Raw genomic sequence first — 19,091 nt, forward strand, 5'->3', positions numbered from 1 at the left:
GGTTTGCTGGCATTACATCGTCATGGCAACAAAGTTGTATAATTGGCTATAACTTTACACTGAAAAGGTTACTAACTAATTTGATCACACTAAAATCATGTAAACACACATATTGTTTATGTCTTGTGGCTATACTTTTGAAACGGTGAGTATTTTAACGTCAACAGACAGCCCCATTCACTTCCATTGTAAGTGCCTCACTGGAACTCAGATTTTGCTTCTTTCATTTTTTTTTTTTTAAAGAAAAGGAGGGGCAAGACTAAATGTATTTTTGTGGTAATCAATATTATGCCACAAATGCTGTCGATTGAGCTCAACTTTTTTTAAACCCTGAATTTTTCCTTTAAGAGCACCGTTCTCGTCTATCCCTTTCATCTAACTTTTATATAACAATGCGCGTCGCGTCACACTTCAACTGCGCATGCTCGGAGCACATCCGCCTTAGCACTGTGACTGGCAAGAATAGTTGCGATAGTGTATCAGTGTGACTGTATTGCCAGGAAATTTGCCGATTTTTTTTATTTCTGTTCAAGTGTTACATTGATTATTTGAATCGAACCCTATAACGACAACTAGTGTATACCTTATTTGAGTTCAGAAGGACTGTTTCGGTTTTTCCAGTGGAATTATTTGAGAAGTTCGCTGTTATCGCTGCATTGTTTGTGTCCCATACGCCGGCTTACATTAACTTTCGCTCAGTGTGAAAGTCGCGCTTAGTCGCTTTGTATTCTAATTTCTCATCAGCGGCGCGCTTGGAAGTCGAACTCGCCGATACATTGTAGCGAATTTTCGAATTTTGCGAAAATGGCCGCAACAACGTTCGAAATGGACGGAAGCGTAATGGAAGGGGTGAATATACTATTGCTAGTCCTTTTTTTCTTTAGCAATCTCATTAGTTAAAGTTATAATAATTAATACTTCAGTCTAGGACCACCAAAGCTAAATGTAGTAGTTGTGGACTGTTTTTATTTTTTATATAAATTTTTTTAACAGAATGTCCATGTTTCTTTTTGAAGGGGGGACAGATTTTACGAGTGTCTGCGGCTCTTAGTTGCATCCAAGGGGCGTCAATCAAACTAAATAAAATCCGAGCCGGTAGAAGCACACCGGGGTTAAGGTAATGATCATTTTGTATTGGGACACATCGTGCATTCAGCTCTATGGGGCTTTGTGTATATTTAATAAAAAATATTTGTTCCATGTGGATCGTGCTTCCATGCTCACCCCCTCCCCTTCTTTCCTATTCTACAGTGAATCATGAAACAAAGCAAAGTTGGGTTGTTGGAGTCTAGTACTAATTTTACCTTTACTTTTAGAGTCATTCATACAGATAGGGGACTGTTCATTCAATAAAGTTGTTGTTTTATAACATAAATGTCAGTGAAATACTTTTGCTATGGATTCTGAATGGGTCCCTTTGTTAGTTGGCCTAGAAGCACATGCCTAATGTTGCCTTTCTCACTCTTTCTTACATTTTTCCTTTTGAGAAGGTCTTGATTTGTATTGGAGCTCTTAAATAGCCAGTCTTTTCCCTTCTAAAGTAAACTTAATGTTGTTATCACATTTGCCTATATCAACATAAAAACATGTCCTAAGTTATTAAAGCTTTTTACATAGTATCAAATTCACTGTTGATACGTAGAGTAATTCTGATTCTTTAAGGCAAAATTAGTGGATTTCAAACAGCTCTTAACTTGGTATTCCTTCAATTGTTTTTGCTACCAACCAACCCCCCCAATTCAATGTTGCAGGCCTCAGCATCTGTCTGGTCTCGAGCTGGTGAGGGACATGTGTGATGGCAATCTGGAGGGAGCCACAGTGGGATCCTCGGAAATTATACTCACTCCTGGGAAAATCATGGGTGGGAATCACATCGCAGACACCCAGACGGCTGGGTAAGAGAAAGGAAGCCATGTTACGTAGAGCGTGGATTCATGACATTGTAAAATGCCTAATTTTCCTCAAGTCCATTAAATTATATTAAAGACCTCATATGACTATTATTCTTAATAAAAATAACCTTGACAAAGCATTGTAGTGCCTTGTAAACCTAAGTGAATGGTTTGTTTTTTTGTGCTTTAGAAGCGTGGGACTGCTGATGCAGATTTCTCTGCCCTGCGCCCTGTTTGCTCAGGGTCCGTCAGAACTGTGCTTGAAGGGAGGAACCAATGCTGAGATGGCACCTCAGATCGACTACACAATAAAGGTACAAACCGCCATGTTAAGTTTAGGCACTGGGCATGACCAGGCAGAAACATCCTTGAAATTGTATCATTCATTTTTGTGAAGCTTCAAATGAGATCTTTTCTAGGTCTTTAAACCAATTGTGGAGAGATTCGGGGTTCAGATTCACTGTGATTTAAGAATGAGGTAAAGCATGTTTGGTTTAGTTTGATTTTAAGTTTTTAAACTGATTATAAATGTTAAAACTAAAAGACAATTTTTTTTTTAAATGATGTTTCTTGGAAAAACAGAGGTTACTATCCTAAAGGGGGTGGAGAGGTGGTGGTCAAGGTAAACCCTGTGAAAGAATTGAGTCCAATTAAATTGACTGAAAGAGGAAACATCACCAAGATCTACGGAAGGGCATTTGTGGCTGGAGTACTGCCCTTCAAGGTACAAGACATGTTATCTATTCTATTTTGCTTATCTACACAAATTACGCTTCCTTTTGATACCATCTATCATTAAAGGAATAACTGGTCTTGGGAAAAAAGCTCTGAAACAAACAAAAAATGCCTTTATTTGTTTTTAAATCAGCATGTTTTTTGTTTGTAATTGGCATGTTTTTTGTTTGTAATTGGCATGTTTTTTGTTTGTAATTGGCATGTTTTTTGTTTTTATTTGGGTTGTTTAGAGATCAATACATTTGTTTTTTGTTTTTAACTGGCTTGTTTGGAGATCAATAAATTATTTTTGTAATTGGTGTGTTTTTTGTTTTGTTTTGGCTTGTTTGGAGATCGATACATTTGTTTTTTGTTTGTATTTGGCATGTTTTTTTTTTTTGTTGCTTTTATTTGGTATGTTTGGAGAGAAAGATATTATTAAACACATTGTCTTGAAATTGCTGAATTGACCAGATTGTAAACTTTGAATTACTCTTGATGTTTAGTTGGCGAAGGACATGTCCACGGCAGCTGTACGCACAATCAGGAAGGAAATTAAAGATCTGTACATAAACATTCAATCTCTGCAAGAAAAGGACAAGGCCTGCGGCAGTGGCAATGGGATTATGTGAGTACATCTGATCTCAAACTTACTATTGCTATTTTTTACTATATGTTTTGTTTCGAGTTTGTAAATATATATATATATAAAATATTGATTATTTTTGGTCTTTTTACAGAATAATTGCAGAATCATCCACTGGCTGTATTTTTGCAGGGTCATCTCTTGGCAAAAAAGGTAATAGTTGTCTGGTTGTCATGTGCAAAACAATGTGTTTTATGTTTTTCCACTAGAGGGCATCAGATGACAGAGAGAAGCCTGTTTTGTTGCATTTGTATGGATTAAAAAACATTCACAAGCCCATAAAATCGAATATGTTTCCTTAGTGCATCTCCCTGAATTGGATGTTTGATGTAAATGAAAATATGAACTCCATCTCACTATAGTTTATGGTTGGTTTGTCTGTCCCCAGGTGTGTATGCGGACAAAGTTGGCATTGAAGCTGCAGAAATGTTGCTAAGGAACCTCAGACATAATGGTTGTGTGGACGAGTTCTTGCAAGACCAGGTCAGACAGCACACACAAACACACAACTATCACAGTGCAACGAATAACTACTTATGCACATACTTAAGGGCACTTCTTTATAGACTAAATTCATTATATTTTCCTCTTACAGCTCATTATTTTCATGGCCTTGGCAAACGGCACATCCAGAATGCGGACAGGCCCAATAACTCTCCACACACAAACGGCAATCCATGTCGCTGAGCAGCTAACTAATGTAAGTTGGTGCACACCTGATACACAGCTATATTACATACACTCACTGAGCACTTTATTAGGAACAGTCATAATAAAGTTCCTGACGTGGTCTGCTACCGTTGTAGCCCATTTGCCTCATCGTTCGACGTGTTCTGCATTCTGAGATGCTATTCTGCTCACTACAGTAGTATAGAGGGGTTATCTGAGTTATCGTAGCCTTTGTCATCTCGAACCAGTCATTCTCCATTGACCGCTCTCATCAACAAGGCCTTTCCATCCGCAGAACTGCTGCTCCCTAGATGTTGTTTGTTTTGGCACCATTCTGAGTAAACTCGAGAGACTGTTGTGTGTGAAAATCCCAGGAGATCAGCAGTTACAGAAATACCCAAACCAGCCTGTCTGGCACCAACAATCATGCCATGGACAAAATCTCTAAGATACATTTTTTTCCCCATTCTGATGGTTGATATGAAAAATGAACTGAAGCTCCAGACCTGTATCTGCAAGATTTTGTGCATTGCACTGCTGCCACATGTTTGGCTGATTAGATAATCACATTAAGGTGTACAGGTGTTCCTAATAAAGTGCTCATTGAGTGTATATATTAGCAAAATTAATAACTTAGTTGGCTATTTGGGTTACTCGCCTCAATCCGGGTGGTGGAGGACAAGCCTCAGTCGCCTCCGCTTCTGAGACCTTCAATCCGCGCATCTTATCACGTGACTCATTGTGCATGACACCACGGAGACTCGCAGCATGTGGAGGCCCATGCTACTCTCCGCGATCCACGCACAACTTACCACGCGCCCCAAATGTTGAGAGCGAGAACCCCTAATCGTGACCACAAGTAGGTTACCCCATGTGACTTTGACCTCATTAGCATCCGGGCCAATTTGTTTGCTTAGGAGACCTGGCTGGAGTCACTCAGCGCACCCTGGATTCGAACAGTGGTGGTAGTCAGCGTCAATATAATTCCATTAAATAATCGTCATCAAAACGGTTTTCCGTGTGACGGAAATTTCGGAAAAATTTTGTCTGTGTGTAGCCCGGTTTTTCTAGACATACAGACAGTCTGCGCATACAAAATCTGCATCACACGGAAAAACCACTTTGATTATGATTCTTTGCTATTTAATGCATTGCTTCCTCAAATTTGAAATTTCACATCTTAAATCTGTATATGTGCGTCATTAGCGCATGCACTTGATGTTGACCATGCTAAATAATTATCGCAAAGCAGTCGTAGTGCGAATGCGTTCATATGCGCTCGCGGTCAAGGGTGTACTTCGAAAGGCTGAGCGCTCGACCATGCATGAGACGGAACGGCATGCGGAATACCAAAGTATACCTTAGCCTTAACAGGTACACCACTAATAGCTAAAGCTTGCGGTTTTAGTTTGAAAAACTAGATCATGTTAGCAGTGGAACTTATGTCCTCCATAGGACACTTTCACTAGCGTACATGTCCTCCAGTTTCAGTTTTCTTTCTTTTACAGGCAAAATTTGCTATATGCAAGGCCGAGGATGAGCATGGCAACAACGATACCTTCATCATCGAGTGCCAGGGAGTGGGTGCCACCAACTCTAGCTTGTAAACTCATGGATATGCCCTCCTTAGCTTGTCCCCAGCCAAGATAAAGCGACTTGAAGGGAGTCAACTGGAGGACTTGTTACAGAGACACACTACTATTGTAACTGACTGGATAACTTAAAGATAACTGAACGTTATCTTTATGTTCTCCCACAATAAATGAATCATTTTCACAATGACCCCCGGTCACTTTGCCTTGTCCCTTACGCCAACTGTTCTGTCCCCTCTAATACTTTAGTTACTCAGGGTATTGCCTTGCACTGTAATGAAACTGTCTTTTGACATCACTTTTGCATTATGGATAGTTTGGGCTGTTTTTGCAATATTCCCACACCCAGTTTGTGCTGAATCCTGTCGGTGTTGATATTTTTCAGATTGAAATAGTCAAATTTGCTTTTCCACACCCTAACACAAGCCTTAAAGTTTCATTAAATCCATCTGATATAACAAATCGGTTTTTACCATAAACAATAGCTTAACCAATTTTGCATGGAAGTAGTAAAATACATGTATGTCACTGGTAAATGTAGTGCACTGTGTGTACACAGAGGAAAAGAAAGGTTTTTCCATCCTTTCAATTTACGTTTCCATGTAGCTGCTTTGTTTTTGTTTTTTTGAGAGTTATTTAAGTTGTTGTTTTGGTAAGAAACGAATATCTGAAACGTCATTGCCATTTTATTGTTTTCTCGCTGTACTTTTTCTTTTATTGAAATGCTCAACATCTCTCCGTATATCGTTTGTCATTTTATTTCTTGGGATGAAAAATGCTTAAAGTGAAAGATCACTAGTTTCATTCTTCGTCATTATTACTATTGTTATTTATAAGATGGAATTGCAGATGTTAATTTGATTGACATGAGATTTTTTTGTTTACATCTTCTGTTTTGTTGGCTACTTTAGATGAGCATGTCATTTTGTTATTTGCGTTAAGATCTTTTTGAGGAGATAAAATAAAATGAGTAATAGACATACAAACCTATAACTTGATTCAGTGTTTCTTTGAATAAATGTGGTCTTGAAAGCACTTTGAGACCTTTTGAAGATGTTTTGCTTGCATGGCATTGCGAAATAACAATTTTACAAAGTGAATGAACTTGTGGAGCTTACAATGCAAATCTTCACATTTAACTTCCCCTTAGAGACAGTCTACAAGTGTTGGCTATTACCAGTCCAACTGGAATCTCTCCCTTGGCTCCTTTGTGCTCTGTGCCAATTCAATTATACCCGGCAGATGCTAGGACAATAGAGGGAGCAGAAGAGAATAGGGGAAGCCGTGCAGCCCTTGGGTCTGGAAAAGGGCACATCTACATTGTCAAAAGGAGAGGTGTCCCTGGGGGGTGGTGGGTGTGGTCTCTGAACCATATTCAATGGTCTGTCAGTCTGATCATTGGCTGTCCAGTGCAGCCGTTGCTGTGGGGAGTAATTAAACAATGGCAAAGCAGAGATTAAAATCTTTGCTAATGGCCAACTATGTGATCAAACAAATCAATGCATTTTAAAGCATTTTTTTAGATTTCTTTAAATTAATAGATTTTAAAGTTGGGCTCTTTAAAATTAATGTTAAAATTTGGATTTTTAGATGAACGTTCAAGTAGGGTTTCTTAAATTAATTATTTCATGTTGGGATTTTATAATTAATCGATTTTAAAGTTGTTTTTTAGATGAATCAATTGTGAAGTTGAAATGTAAAAAAAGCTTTTTTGTAAATATATTTATAAGTTAGCAATTTTTATTAGGTATTTTCTAAATTACTTCTGCATTTCTCATTTAATCAATTAAATGAATTAATTTGAAAGTTGGTATTTCTAAACTAAAAGTAACAAATAAAATTAGATAAATGTTAACGTAGGGATTCCTAAATGAATTGATTTAAATGTTTTTTTAGATAAATTGTGATGCAAATTTTGTTTTAATGAATTTATTTGAAAGTTTATATTTAAAGTTGGCCAAGACATTACTGAAAATCCTTCCCATACACTGATGAGCCAAAACATTATGACCACCTGCCTTATACAGCTAAAACAGCTCTGACCTGTCGAGGCATGAACTCTACAAGACCTCTGAAGTTGTCCTGTAGTGTCTGGCAGCAAGACATTAGCAGTACATCCTTTAAGTCTAGAGAGGGAGAATGAAACAGATGAACACTTTAACATTTATCGGCCGATTTACCGGCCTCGCCGATATATCCGTTGACCACTGTTACAGGTATTACATAATCAGTTACACAAAGAATATTGCGTGGCAATACCAGTCATTTTTAAAGGACTGTTTTAATCACCTTGTTAAAAGGACTTCGTACTACACATTAGATTAGATATTGCAACAAGACGGATAACAGTGCACTGTGGTTATAAATGTGTTTCAAACAGGCCATATCAATCGGAGTACCCATATTGTTTTGTGATTACATGCTGTTTTAGGCACTAGGTACATTGGACGGAGAATAGGCTATACATCCATTTTATGCTTGGAGTCCTCTAAATATCAGCCACTGCTAATAAATAATGAAATATTTGCAATTAATATGTTGCTTCAAATAAAATTGTATTTATTTGCCATCAGAAAACACTGTTATTTTTAATGGCTGTCAATGTAGAAAGAGGCTTTTGCCTCCAGAATGGTGTAGTTACAGTATTTACCAGCAGGGGGCGAACTTGACCAATCAAATGTTACTCCAGAAAAATATATTTTATATTTTACTTTATTTTTATTTATGTATTTTTATACATTTTGTGTCAATTTAACATCCTGAAAATTATTCTTTGTGTTTTGTTATTTAGTAAATTTGGCATCTTTCTCTCTTCTGATGGCCATATCCATCTCTATATCTTTTTTCCTTTTTTAGAAAATCATTGAAATGTAAAAGTAAAATTTTTCCATAATACTTGCTGTGGTCTCCCTTTCGCCTCAACGCCATATTTGATTTTTGCCAGGAGGTACAACAAGGCTGTGAAGGGATTGACAAACAGTCTCTTCAAAGGGTTGCACAATTGTATAAAGTGTTTTTGGATCATTCCGCTGATGAAACATTGAAAAGAAATTTCAGTAGACAAAAACTCCAAGCAACACAAGTTGTGGAAAATGAGATGTGATTTAGGAGTGTTTTGATGGCTTAATATACAGTGGATTTCATTGAAGAGACAGCAGGTCCATCCCTCACAGCCTCGTTTTCATTCCCATCAAAAATCAAAGATGGTGCTACCATGAATAAGGTCTATAGAAGTTTAACACGCTCCCCTGATAGCACACCTACATCACCAGATGTCTATTTGATGTGTGTGTTTACATCTGGAAGATGTTTGTTTATATGTTGTTTACTCATGTATGTCTTGTGGACGTATTGCAGATGAGCAGACAATGTAAACAATGCGTTTTCCAGATGTAAACACACATCAAATTGACGTCCGGGTTATGTATGTGTGCTATCTGGGGCTGACAATATACACCAATCTAAAGGCAGAATGAGAGCTGTTGGAAAACACAGTGCTTCTTCAATCTAGTTTAGCCACTGTCCACAACAAAACACCCATCCCATAAAATGTGACCTCGGTCGCCTCTAGATAAAGCGTGTCATGGCTGACCTCAAACTTTACAGTGAAAACACTCATCTTAATTTTCACTTGACAGCCCACTGTCACACTCACTGCCTACATGAAACCTGTAATTCACTTGTTTGCTTCCTGTCCCCTAACTTTTCCATGATGTCATAGCCCCACAGCATTTGCTCTTTTTGTCAGATAGTGTACCTGTACAGCTACTGAACAAAAAGAATGGCCAACATGCTCTAAATAGCTCAGATATACTATATGTGACATGATGACACCAGAAGATATAAACAACAGCATTATGGACAACCTAGATCGATGTCCGTGAGAAGGGCACATTAATCGTTCTGAAAAGTAACGTGAGCGAGCTTGAAAGTCACACCTTGCCAGGACTGTAACGTGAACCCCATGTGAGGAAACCTGAGCAGGTCACACAAACCAGACCCCCCTTGTTTTGTTCCACTGGCACACTCTGTCCACACTGTACAAGTTGTTGAAAGCACATTGTCCAAAATAGACTTGGTTGCTTTGAATGGTGTAGGGTCCCAGGAGTCAGACGTTCCACAGGGCAACAGAGGGAGCCGTGGGTCCCAACAAACCCGGTTCTGTGAAACCTCCATGAAGGCATGTCAGACGCTGTATCCTGGAGATCCCAGGAGAATAGTGAATGGAGCCAGTCAGCCCAAGCTGTGCACAAAGTCTGGATCTCCTTGATTGGAGGTAGGATGGACTCTCTTTCAGTTCAACATTGTTGATATAAAACAGATAGATAGACATTCAGACAGAGTCGAGCCGAGGGTCAGGAAGTTCATTTGCAGATCATTCAAATCCTATGCATAATGCCCCAAAACATCCTGCATGATAGATTTGCATTGTTTGCTTCCTTAATGCTTAAATAAAATCAGACTGCGCTATCATTAATGCACTCATATTACTAATCTACTTCATGATGTCCATCTGTTCAATGTGAACTATTTATTGTAAAACCAATTGTGCGACCAGTCTCATGCGTGATCTCTCCAGCTGTTGCGGGTGAAAGATATTTGATCTTACCATTACAGATTGTCTGGCTACTTTTGTGTTTGGGTTCTCAGATGATGCCACAAGCAACAAAATAAAGACAATGCATTTTTCATTCAGAGAACCTAAAATGTCCACAAATCAGTTTCTTGAATTGCAGAATTGTTTTTTGGAGTAGAAATATCAGGACATTTTAACTTTAAATAAAGAGATATGGACAGATAGAAAAGATAGATAGATAGATAGATAGATAGATAGATAGATAGATAGATAGATAGACGGACAGGCAGACAGACAGATAGGAACGAAAGAGAGATTATATAGATAGAAAAGAAAGGGAGAACAGTTAGATAGATTAGATAGAAAATAAAGGGAGAACAGATAGATAGAAAAAGAGATTAGATAGATAGAAAAGAAAGGGAGAAGAGATAGATATATAGATAGAAAAGAAAGGGAGAACAGATAGATATATAGATAGATAGAAAAGAAAGGGAGAACAGATAGATATATAGATAGAAAAGAAAGGGAGAACAGATAGATATATAGATAGAAAAGAAAGGGAGAACAGATAGATATATAGATAGATAGAAAAGAAAGGGAGAACAGATAGATATATAGATAGAAAAGAAAGGGAGAACAGATAGATATATAAATAGAAAAGAAAGGGAGAACAGATAGATATATAGATAGATAGAAAAGAAAGGGAGAACAGATAGATATATAGATAGATAGAAAAGAAAGGGAGAATAGATAGACAGACAGACAGATAATACTTCAGAAAGACAGACATTATGATGTTGGTGCAGCTATCATTTCGAGGACTCTCCATTGACATAATTATTAAATATATATATATATATATATATATATATATATATATATATATATATATTCAAAAAACATAACGATTTATAAGCTGTTTTCCTCAAGGGGACCGACAAAATGTCCCCACAACGTCAAAAATGTCGGGTTTTACTATCCTTATGGGGACATTTGGTCCCCACAAATTTATAAATACACGCTCACACACTTTATTTATTACTGCGCAGCAATATTTGATTGTTCAAACAATACAACTATCCTACCAAATATCTCGAAATGGACACTGAGTAAAACAGCACTCGAACAGATTGAATTAGACCGACTGAGAGTGAAACATCTTCCCGTTCTCTGATTGGTCCATCGAGACTTAACCCGCGTAACATCATTCCATGCTGCTGATTGGACAACTGGAGAGCACGTGACGTCCCTTTAAGATCATTCTTGACCACCCGCGACCACCGCACGAGACAAATGACCAGGGCAGAGTTACAATGTCGCAGATTGCGTCTCATATCTGTCCGGTTTGAAGCGGATTTATAACCCGGCGATCGGTGATTTCGCGGCTCATACGAAGGAAGAACCTCCGATGCGGATCATTCAAGCACTTTTACGCGCGATGCTGGACACGAGTTGGGATGATGTCGAAATGACGCACCTTGGGTTATTTTAACAGATTGTGAAGTTTTAGTTGTTTTGCTTTATTTCTGGACTGCTTCTTGGCAAGCGCCTTGCATGCACAGCCTAGCAAAACAATAACAAGTGACTTCGCTTAACAGGAAGACCATTTTAATGCACATGTACGCGAGGGAGAATGCCACAAGACTTTTAAGTGCCTTGTTTAAACATATAATTGGGCGTTGTTGTTCTTAAACTACTCTGAATATTTGCGCCATCGGTTGAGAGAGAAGTTGCATCCGTGGAGAGGAAACCAGAGATAGTTTGTTCTTCTTTTCTTGTAGGATAGCTGAGCCAAACTCGGTCTCCGTCAATGACTCTCGACAACGTAAAACATTCCGCGATACTCAAGACTTTTTTTAAAATGGAAGTCGATAATGATTTGAAAGGAGCCTCTGAGTTCATAAAAGGTAAGTTAAACTTTCTGGGTACCTTCTGTTTGAACAACTTTTGATTCATTGAATCAATGAATTGAATTGATTCAGTGAGTCAATTAATTTAGTGTGTTTTGACCATCAAATTTGCCCAGAAAACGTAATTTCTTTCAAATTAAGAACTCAAATTATTCTTTTCTTGCTATGCTGAATCTAATTAAATTGAAGAGGATTGTTCGTTTAATGTTTTTTTCTTCACTTTTGTTAAAGTTACAGTTGGATAACTTAATCGATCCTGTCGAATAAACCCAAGCCTACAATAAAATCTCACCTATGAAAGAGCCTAAAAAGCAGTTTTATAGCTGTTCCAGCTTGTTTAATCGACCATATCTGTTTTTCCATCCTCAGATCGTCTTTATTTTGCCACCTTACGAAGCAAGCCGAAAAGCACTGCAAACACGCATTACTTCAGCACGGATGAGGAGTTTGTGTATGAAAAGTGAGTTTTCCCTCCATCCAAGGGCGTAGATTTGGCTTAAACATTGGGGGGTTGCAGCGTTAAGCATTTGCCCATGTTTTCATTCATCATGGTATAAATAATGGGGCAGTTGTACTTGCTTGTTTTGATTATTGAGGGGGGTACCACACCCCCATCCCTCCTGGAATCTACGCCCCTGCCTCCATCAGTTTTTCCCCATTAAAAACCTCAGCAGGCAGGAAAACATTCCAAAGTTGTTTACATAATGCTTTTATCAAACATTTCCTCTAGTAAAAGAGCTAAGACGTTGAATTGTGTTTGTCTCCAATGTTCCATAATGGACCTTCCAGTCGTTTTTGCATTTCCGCCTGAGGGAATATTGTAAAGAAAAATAGGGCTGCTGTTTTTCACACCCTTCTGACAGAAAACTGTTTCAAACACTTGTTTGACGGCGTCTTCCGAGGATGGATTATGGTCTTGCAAGGCCCCGGGGCCCCAGCCTCTTCGAAGGGCCCCTCTTAGTGCAATTGCTAGAGAAAATGTTCAAAGAATTGAGCATATACAGTACCATGGAAAAGCACATAAGATGTTTCACAAAAGCATTTGTCTTAAAATGGTTATTTATATCTTTAGCTGTAGTGTGTCAATAGGTAATATACATTTTAGACTCCCAAACATAACTTTTGCAAATAGAAAAGATTAGAATAGAAGAACAGGGAGCCCTGCAACAGATGTCATGTCCTCCACTGAACATAGTGTCAGTCTGAGATTACATAAAGATACCGAAACAATCGAGACTAAATAGATAGAAGAACTGTGGCAAATAAATGAAAACCATTTATGGCATTATTTTTGAAGACATCCTCACTAAGCAACATTTTTCAAAAGTGCCTAAAACGTTTTACACAGTACTGTACGTTGCAAATATGCAAAATATTTACTGTATTTACTGCTATCCCTGATAGCAGATGTACATCACCCAGATGTTGGATGTCAATAAGACGTTCAGCAGATGTCTTAGAGACGTTTATGATTGAGAAAGTTTGTAAATCTGATCTTTTTAAGATGTTTAGCAGATGTTGATTAGATTGTGATGCTTGTCAGATGAAAAGATCTAAAATAGACATCTTGGACTTAGATGTACGTGTGCTATCTGGGCTGCGGCCCCCAAATAAATGTGGAAATTGACGGTTTCTTAACTGAAATTGTAATATAGTTTTTCACTTTTATTTTAGTTTTTATGCAGATTTTGGGCCCCTCAACCTTGCTATGCTGTACAGATACTGCTGTAAACTCAACAAAAAGCTGAAGGTGAGTCAAACATCTGCATGATTTGTTACATCCCACCTGAAGAATGTGCATTATGTAGGTACATCAATTAAAAACAATGAGGAATTGGCGCACACACCCCAGTCATTGACTGTGCCAAAGATATTTTTTGTCATTTCTTTTGTTTATGTGGGATGGAAATGTAAATTTAATGACAGCTATGAACTTTAGCAACAGTTAGAAAATGTCTTGTTCAGCACTTACTTAAAGGGATAGTTTATCCATTGTGGAACACAAAGGAAGATGTTAGGCATAATGTGAGAAACTGACAGCCTCTGTCATCATTCACTTCAAGACACAGTGTGCTGAGAAAGTTAATTGCAGTTGTCACTGTTCTTGATCTCTTAGGCTAGATCTTTCACTTCTTTCATGTAAGCAAATGTTGGAGATTAAAAGTGACCTTGCACCGTTCATGCAGTAAAACTTAAGTGGCGGCTATCAGTGTTGGGCTCAGCATTTAGTTCATGCATGTCCTGAGGATTTATGCAGGAGGATTAGATTATCTGTCTGTAGGGCTGAACGATTTGGACAAAAAAATCGAATTGCGATTACTTTGATAAATATTTGTGATTGCAATTTGAAAACCCTCAAGCCTTTATTTTGGCAGGGATCTGAAGTTTCTGTTTGCAGTTGAGTTGATAGCAGCCTTTTAATACAGTGAAATGCTCTTATCTCCCATTCTGTCCTCAAAAAATCCGGTGTCATGAGGTTATTTTAGTTTTGTATTGTAAATTATAGTGGCCAAACAAATGTGAAATGAAGCGAATGTGCAATTAAAGTGAACATGGAGCGCTTTATATGTAACAATAGAAACACTGAAAATCATGAGCCTCATGTGAGCTCAGTTGCTAGGGAGGGTAGAGTTAAATGGGTTAACCACCTCGTGGTTGCGATTAGTGGTTCTCGCTCTCAATGGGGCGCTTGGTAAGTTGTGCGTGGATCGCGGAGAGTAGCATGAGCCTCCACATGCTGTGAGTCTCCGCGGTGTCATGCACAACGAGCCACATGATAAGATGCACGGATTGACGGTCTCAGAAGCGGGGGCAACGGAGACTTGTCCTCCACCACCTGGATTGAGGTGAGTAACCACACCACGCAAGGACTTACTAAGTAGTGGGTATTGGGCATTCCAAATTGGGGAGAAAATGGGATAAAAAAAGAAAAGAATGCCCTACAGAGGGAAGCACATTTAGACTATTTATTTAAATAGATTTCAGCCCTGGCAGGATGATAATCGCACTGGGTCATATCGCAATTTAGAGTAATAATTCAGCCCTATCTGTCTGATCTGCACACATCTGTTGGGTGGGGGGTAGGCAGGCATGTGATGGACATAATGTGTAGGTAGCAATGTTCGATTAAATATAAGTATAATCAGCATTTCTCTTGATGTGTCCAACAACCAACTGATGAATTCGCAGTTCCGAACATGACCCCATGAATTCTGTAATTACCTTTTCCAAAAACACATGTGATACTACCTTAGATTTTGCCCAAAAGAAGGAATCTAAGGGATCATTGACAACATATGCATTTCTTGCATTCTGTGTTGTTTTTCAATAGTTTTTTTCAATTTGTTTACCTAAACATGCTTTGACTGTGTCGACAGCCTTATGTGCCAGGAGTGCGTCTATAATGCTGTCTATTTAGATGGCTCACTAGGATTTGGTACAGGGCTAATGTGTTCTACTGTTGCAGCAAAGTATATAAATGTAGTTGGTTGATTTATTCAACAACTAATCAGTAAAATCAATAATGGAAAGTATCAACAAAGACAACAAATTTAATTATCGATTAGTTGGATATTTGCATTAAGCATGGAGAAGCCCCGTCAGTGACGTCACTTCGCAGCCAATTGAAAAATGTGTTGCATTATGAAACTCGTTTGAAAAACAACAGAGACATATTGAAACAGAAAAATGCATGAGAGCACTTTATAAACACTTCAAAGAAGATCGTAATAAGCATACAGTTTAATGTGGAGCGATTATTGCATTGGGTGCGTTGACTGAGTGCTTGTGCTGTTTGATGCGCAAGTTGTTTCTCTCCAGCACATTTCGCTAAATTGCTAAAGCGAGTCTACTATTTATTATTAAAATACTTAAATGTATGTAATCAGTGACCGTGGACATGGATATGTATTGAACATAATTTATGCATTTTTCAGGTGGGCAGAATTATTAATATTTCTATTCTTGTGCCACTGTTGCCTCTGCTAGGCTGATTTATTGTATTTTTCCCCCCACTCCATGCCCTATGGATTTTATCCGATTAATCGTAGATTAATGAACTATCAGAATAATTGTTAGTTGCAGCCCTAGATTTATCAAACTTTAAGACCATAAAACGGGTAACGCGACATGACTCCAAATTTAGGCTATGTCTACATTAATCCAGATACATTTGAAAATGGCGTTTTCGTTTCAAAACGCTCTCCATCCACACTAACGTTTTCAAGCGTATTCCGGAAGTTGCTCGTCCACAAAAACGTGTGGAAAATCCCCATTGCATGTACGGTCTGAAACGCAATTGTCCTCATGTTCCGTTGCCGGACACCAATTCCGAGTAAACTTCCCTTCGCCTTTGAAGGAACGCAATGTGAAGGTTGTACAAAGTGACATTTATTTTTTAAGTGAGTATCAGGCACAACAGCGCTGCTATAACATAGACCGCTGTCTTGATTGATTTTGTTGGATAGATCACATGACTAAAAAATGCGTCATCGTTTTCCAAAGCATCCGTTTTCACAGTCCACACTACAACGCGGAAACGGCATTTTCAAATGTATCGACTTTGGAGTGCGCTTTCAAAAAGCTCAGTTTTCGTGGACAAAAATGCCGTCTCTGTGTGGACGGAATGCCAAAACGGAGAGAAAAAGATGCGTTTTCAAAAGATAACGTATTAGTGTGAACTAGGCCTTAGTTTCCAATTGACCAAAACTGAGGTCCTCTAAGATGTCCAGGCCCAAAGCACATTAGGCTCTGAAGCTGATAGCGACATATGCACTTTCTTCAGCTGTTTCAGCATAGCCTATATGGATCTATAATAATCAAACCCTTATTTATCCCTGTTCTGTGTTTCTAAAGCTGGCAAGGTGTAGTTCTCTCATGTGTTCATGTTTTGGAATATTTAAGGTAAAGTCATTGTAAAGCATGATGTGTTTCCTTCCTTTTTAACCACTGTCTTCATGTCCACACCCATCCTACCAAACGTGAATGCCCCGCCTGTTTTGCCATTTACAAGCTGTTGCTATAGGGAACGTTTTTTTTTTTTTTTTTTTTAACCTTACCGGTTTAAGCCTGCATGTTTGGTTGTAGACGGGAGGAACCAAAAAGCAAAAGACAAGAAGGGATGCTTGGTATGATCTGTTCGTAGTTGATGCAACAGAACTGCACTGGCATGCAAGTCTGATTATTAGATCAGCTTTCTTGCATTGCTAAACTAAGTTTGTGCAATCTCAAGTTGGGGTTTTTGAAGCACAATCTGATAAAAACTGTCAATCATTCGTGCGATTGTTTGAAAGCTATTCTGATTGTTTTATTTTGACAACTCATTCTTCCCCTCACTAGCATAACCACCTCCTGCATGTGAATGCTGCTATTTTATTTTTTAGTGATTTATTAATTTACCAAGTGATCGTTAACCTTGTTCTGCTTATTTACAATTTACCCATGTTACTATGTTGGCTCAGTGAAAAGAGAAGGCAATGAGACTGATAAAGTTCAAATATCTTCATTTACCAAACTAGATTTTTTGCTAAGTTGTTGACGACCAATGTTCATCCTAAAAAGCTACATCTAGACAGGGGCAATAAGAAAAAATAATATCTCAGTGCTACCAAGTTCTCAGCCTAGAGAGTTTTGGAATATTTCTTTCCTTAGTTCTGTCTTCTGTATGTATTTCTGTAGTTTCTTCGGGGGCAGATTGTAGGTGGACAAGTTTGAATCTCCAGCAATTTGTTGTGCCAGTAGTTTGATTTATGTTTGTCATTATCACACCCCAGCTAAATCTTGATTGCACCATGTGGAGTGACAGAGGAACAGATTTTTTGAGGGATTCAACTCTGATCCAGTACAGTTACTGTTATTCAGAAGCTTTGACGTTGTTGTCGACGTTGTTAACCTGTTTCCTGAACATCTAACCTGTCATGTTAACCATAATCTGGGTGACTTTTACATTAACTGAGATTTAATTCAAACAAACTACCAAGTTTTTAATAACTGATTGCACTTTTATGCAGTTTGTTACTTTTTGTTAAATTTCTATTGTAACAAAATCCAACTTAATGTTTGATGCAGGTTTTTTGTTTTTGTTAAAATGGCATTGTAATGAAAACCAAGTAAAATGATTCATGCAGTTTTATGCAATATCACTTTCCATTTTGTTAATGCTATTTGAGCACAAAACAAGTTTAATGATTGATGCAATTGTCATTGAATACCAATGTTTAATGATGCATAAAATTGTATGCCATTTTTCGTGCATTATTTTGGCCTAAATCAAGTTTAAAAATGGATGCAGTGTCTGTTCTTTTAACGGAAACAATGTTTTAACGATTCGTGCAATGTAATGCCATTTCTATGCAATATGTTTAATGATTCATACAATTATGCAATATTTAATTTGTGTTAAAAAGCTATTTGAGCATGAACCATTTGTAAAAAATGTAATTATTTCTAAATTATAAAAATAATTTCATTAAAATAACTTTTAATGAATACCATATTTTAACGATTTATGCAGTAATGCAATTTTTCCATGCAGTTTTATGCAAAATGCTATTTTAGCAAAAACCAAGTTTAATGAATGATGCTATTTTATGCAATTTTGTTTTCAGTTTTTTTAATGCTGTTTTAGTGGAAAGCAATGTTAACGACTGCAGCAATTTCCGTTGTTTTGTTCAAATGTATAGTTTTAATGATTAATGCATTGTTATGCAGTTTTTTTTGCAATATGTTTCATGCAGTTTTTGTTTAAATGCTATTTAAGCGCAACCCTTTTTCAGTTTTGTTAATGCTGCTTTGGAATAAACAAGTGTAACTACTGACACAATTTCTGTTGTTTTATTAATGTTTTACAGAAACCAATTTTTAAAGCTTCATGAAATTTCTATGCAACTTTTAAAGCTATTTCTAGTGGTAGACCGATATATCGGCTAGGTTGATTATTCGGCCAATATTTGGAAATTATGCGATTTTTGGCATCGGACGATTAACAGAAGTGTTAACCTTGTGTCAGATCCAAAATCTACCAATACATTTGTCAATGGATCGTTAACATTTTAGGTTTTCAAGGTTTTATCTTTTCAAGTTTATGCAAATTTG

The 19,091-nt window shown here is 37.7% G+C and overlaps 2 protein-coding genes across 6 annotated transcripts in view; both read left to right on the top strand.

Moving 5' to 3' along the window:
• Positions 1-439: 439 nt before the first annotated feature.
• On the top strand, positions 440-6,495 carry LOC127641214 (RNA 3'-terminal phosphate cyclase-like). The gene is made up of 11 exons (XM_052124037.1): positions 440-849; positions 1,017-1,117; positions 1,752-1,895; positions 2,083-2,206; positions 2,312-2,370; positions 2,475-2,616; positions 3,113-3,234; positions 3,347-3,405; positions 3,641-3,735; positions 3,848-3,952; positions 5,430-6,495. Exons 1-11 carry the CDS (start codon positions 805-807, stop codon positions 5,526-5,528), a joined length of 1,095 nt encoding a protein of 364 aa, XP_051979997.1. The 5' UTR covers positions 440-804; the 3' UTR covers positions 5,529-6,495.
• Positions 6,496-9,663: 3,168 nt separating this feature from the next.
• The window catches only part of LOC127641227 (dual specificity protein phosphatase CDC14AB-like), a 56,613-nt gene continuing 47,185 nt past the window's right edge, over positions 9,664-19,091 (top strand). For 3 of the 5 annotated variants that reach the window (XM_052124058.1, XM_052124056.1, XM_052124060.1), the window contains exons 1-4: positions 11,355-11,996; positions 12,369-12,459; positions 13,674-13,749; positions 16,854-16,901. In XM_052124058.1, the coding sequence (XP_051980018.1) occupies positions 11,900-11,996; positions 12,369-12,459; positions 13,674-13,749; positions 16,854-16,901 (312 nt within the window). In that variant the 5' untranslated portion in view covers positions 11,355-11,899. Of the gene's footprint in view, positions 9,790-11,354; positions 11,997-12,368; positions 12,460-13,673; positions 13,750-16,853; positions 16,902-19,091 lie in introns of those variants that run through there. The other 2 variants (XM_052124057.1, XM_052124059.1) reach the window with 2 other exon arrangements.

This window comes from Xyrauchen texanus, chromosome 50 (assembly GCF_025860055.1).
Source record: "Xyrauchen texanus isolate HMW12.3.18 chromosome 50, RBS_HiC_50CHRs, whole genome shotgun sequence".
In the NCBI taxonomy this organism is placed as follows: domain Eukaryota; kingdom Metazoa; phylum Chordata; class Actinopteri; order Cypriniformes; family Catostomidae; genus Xyrauchen; species Xyrauchen texanus.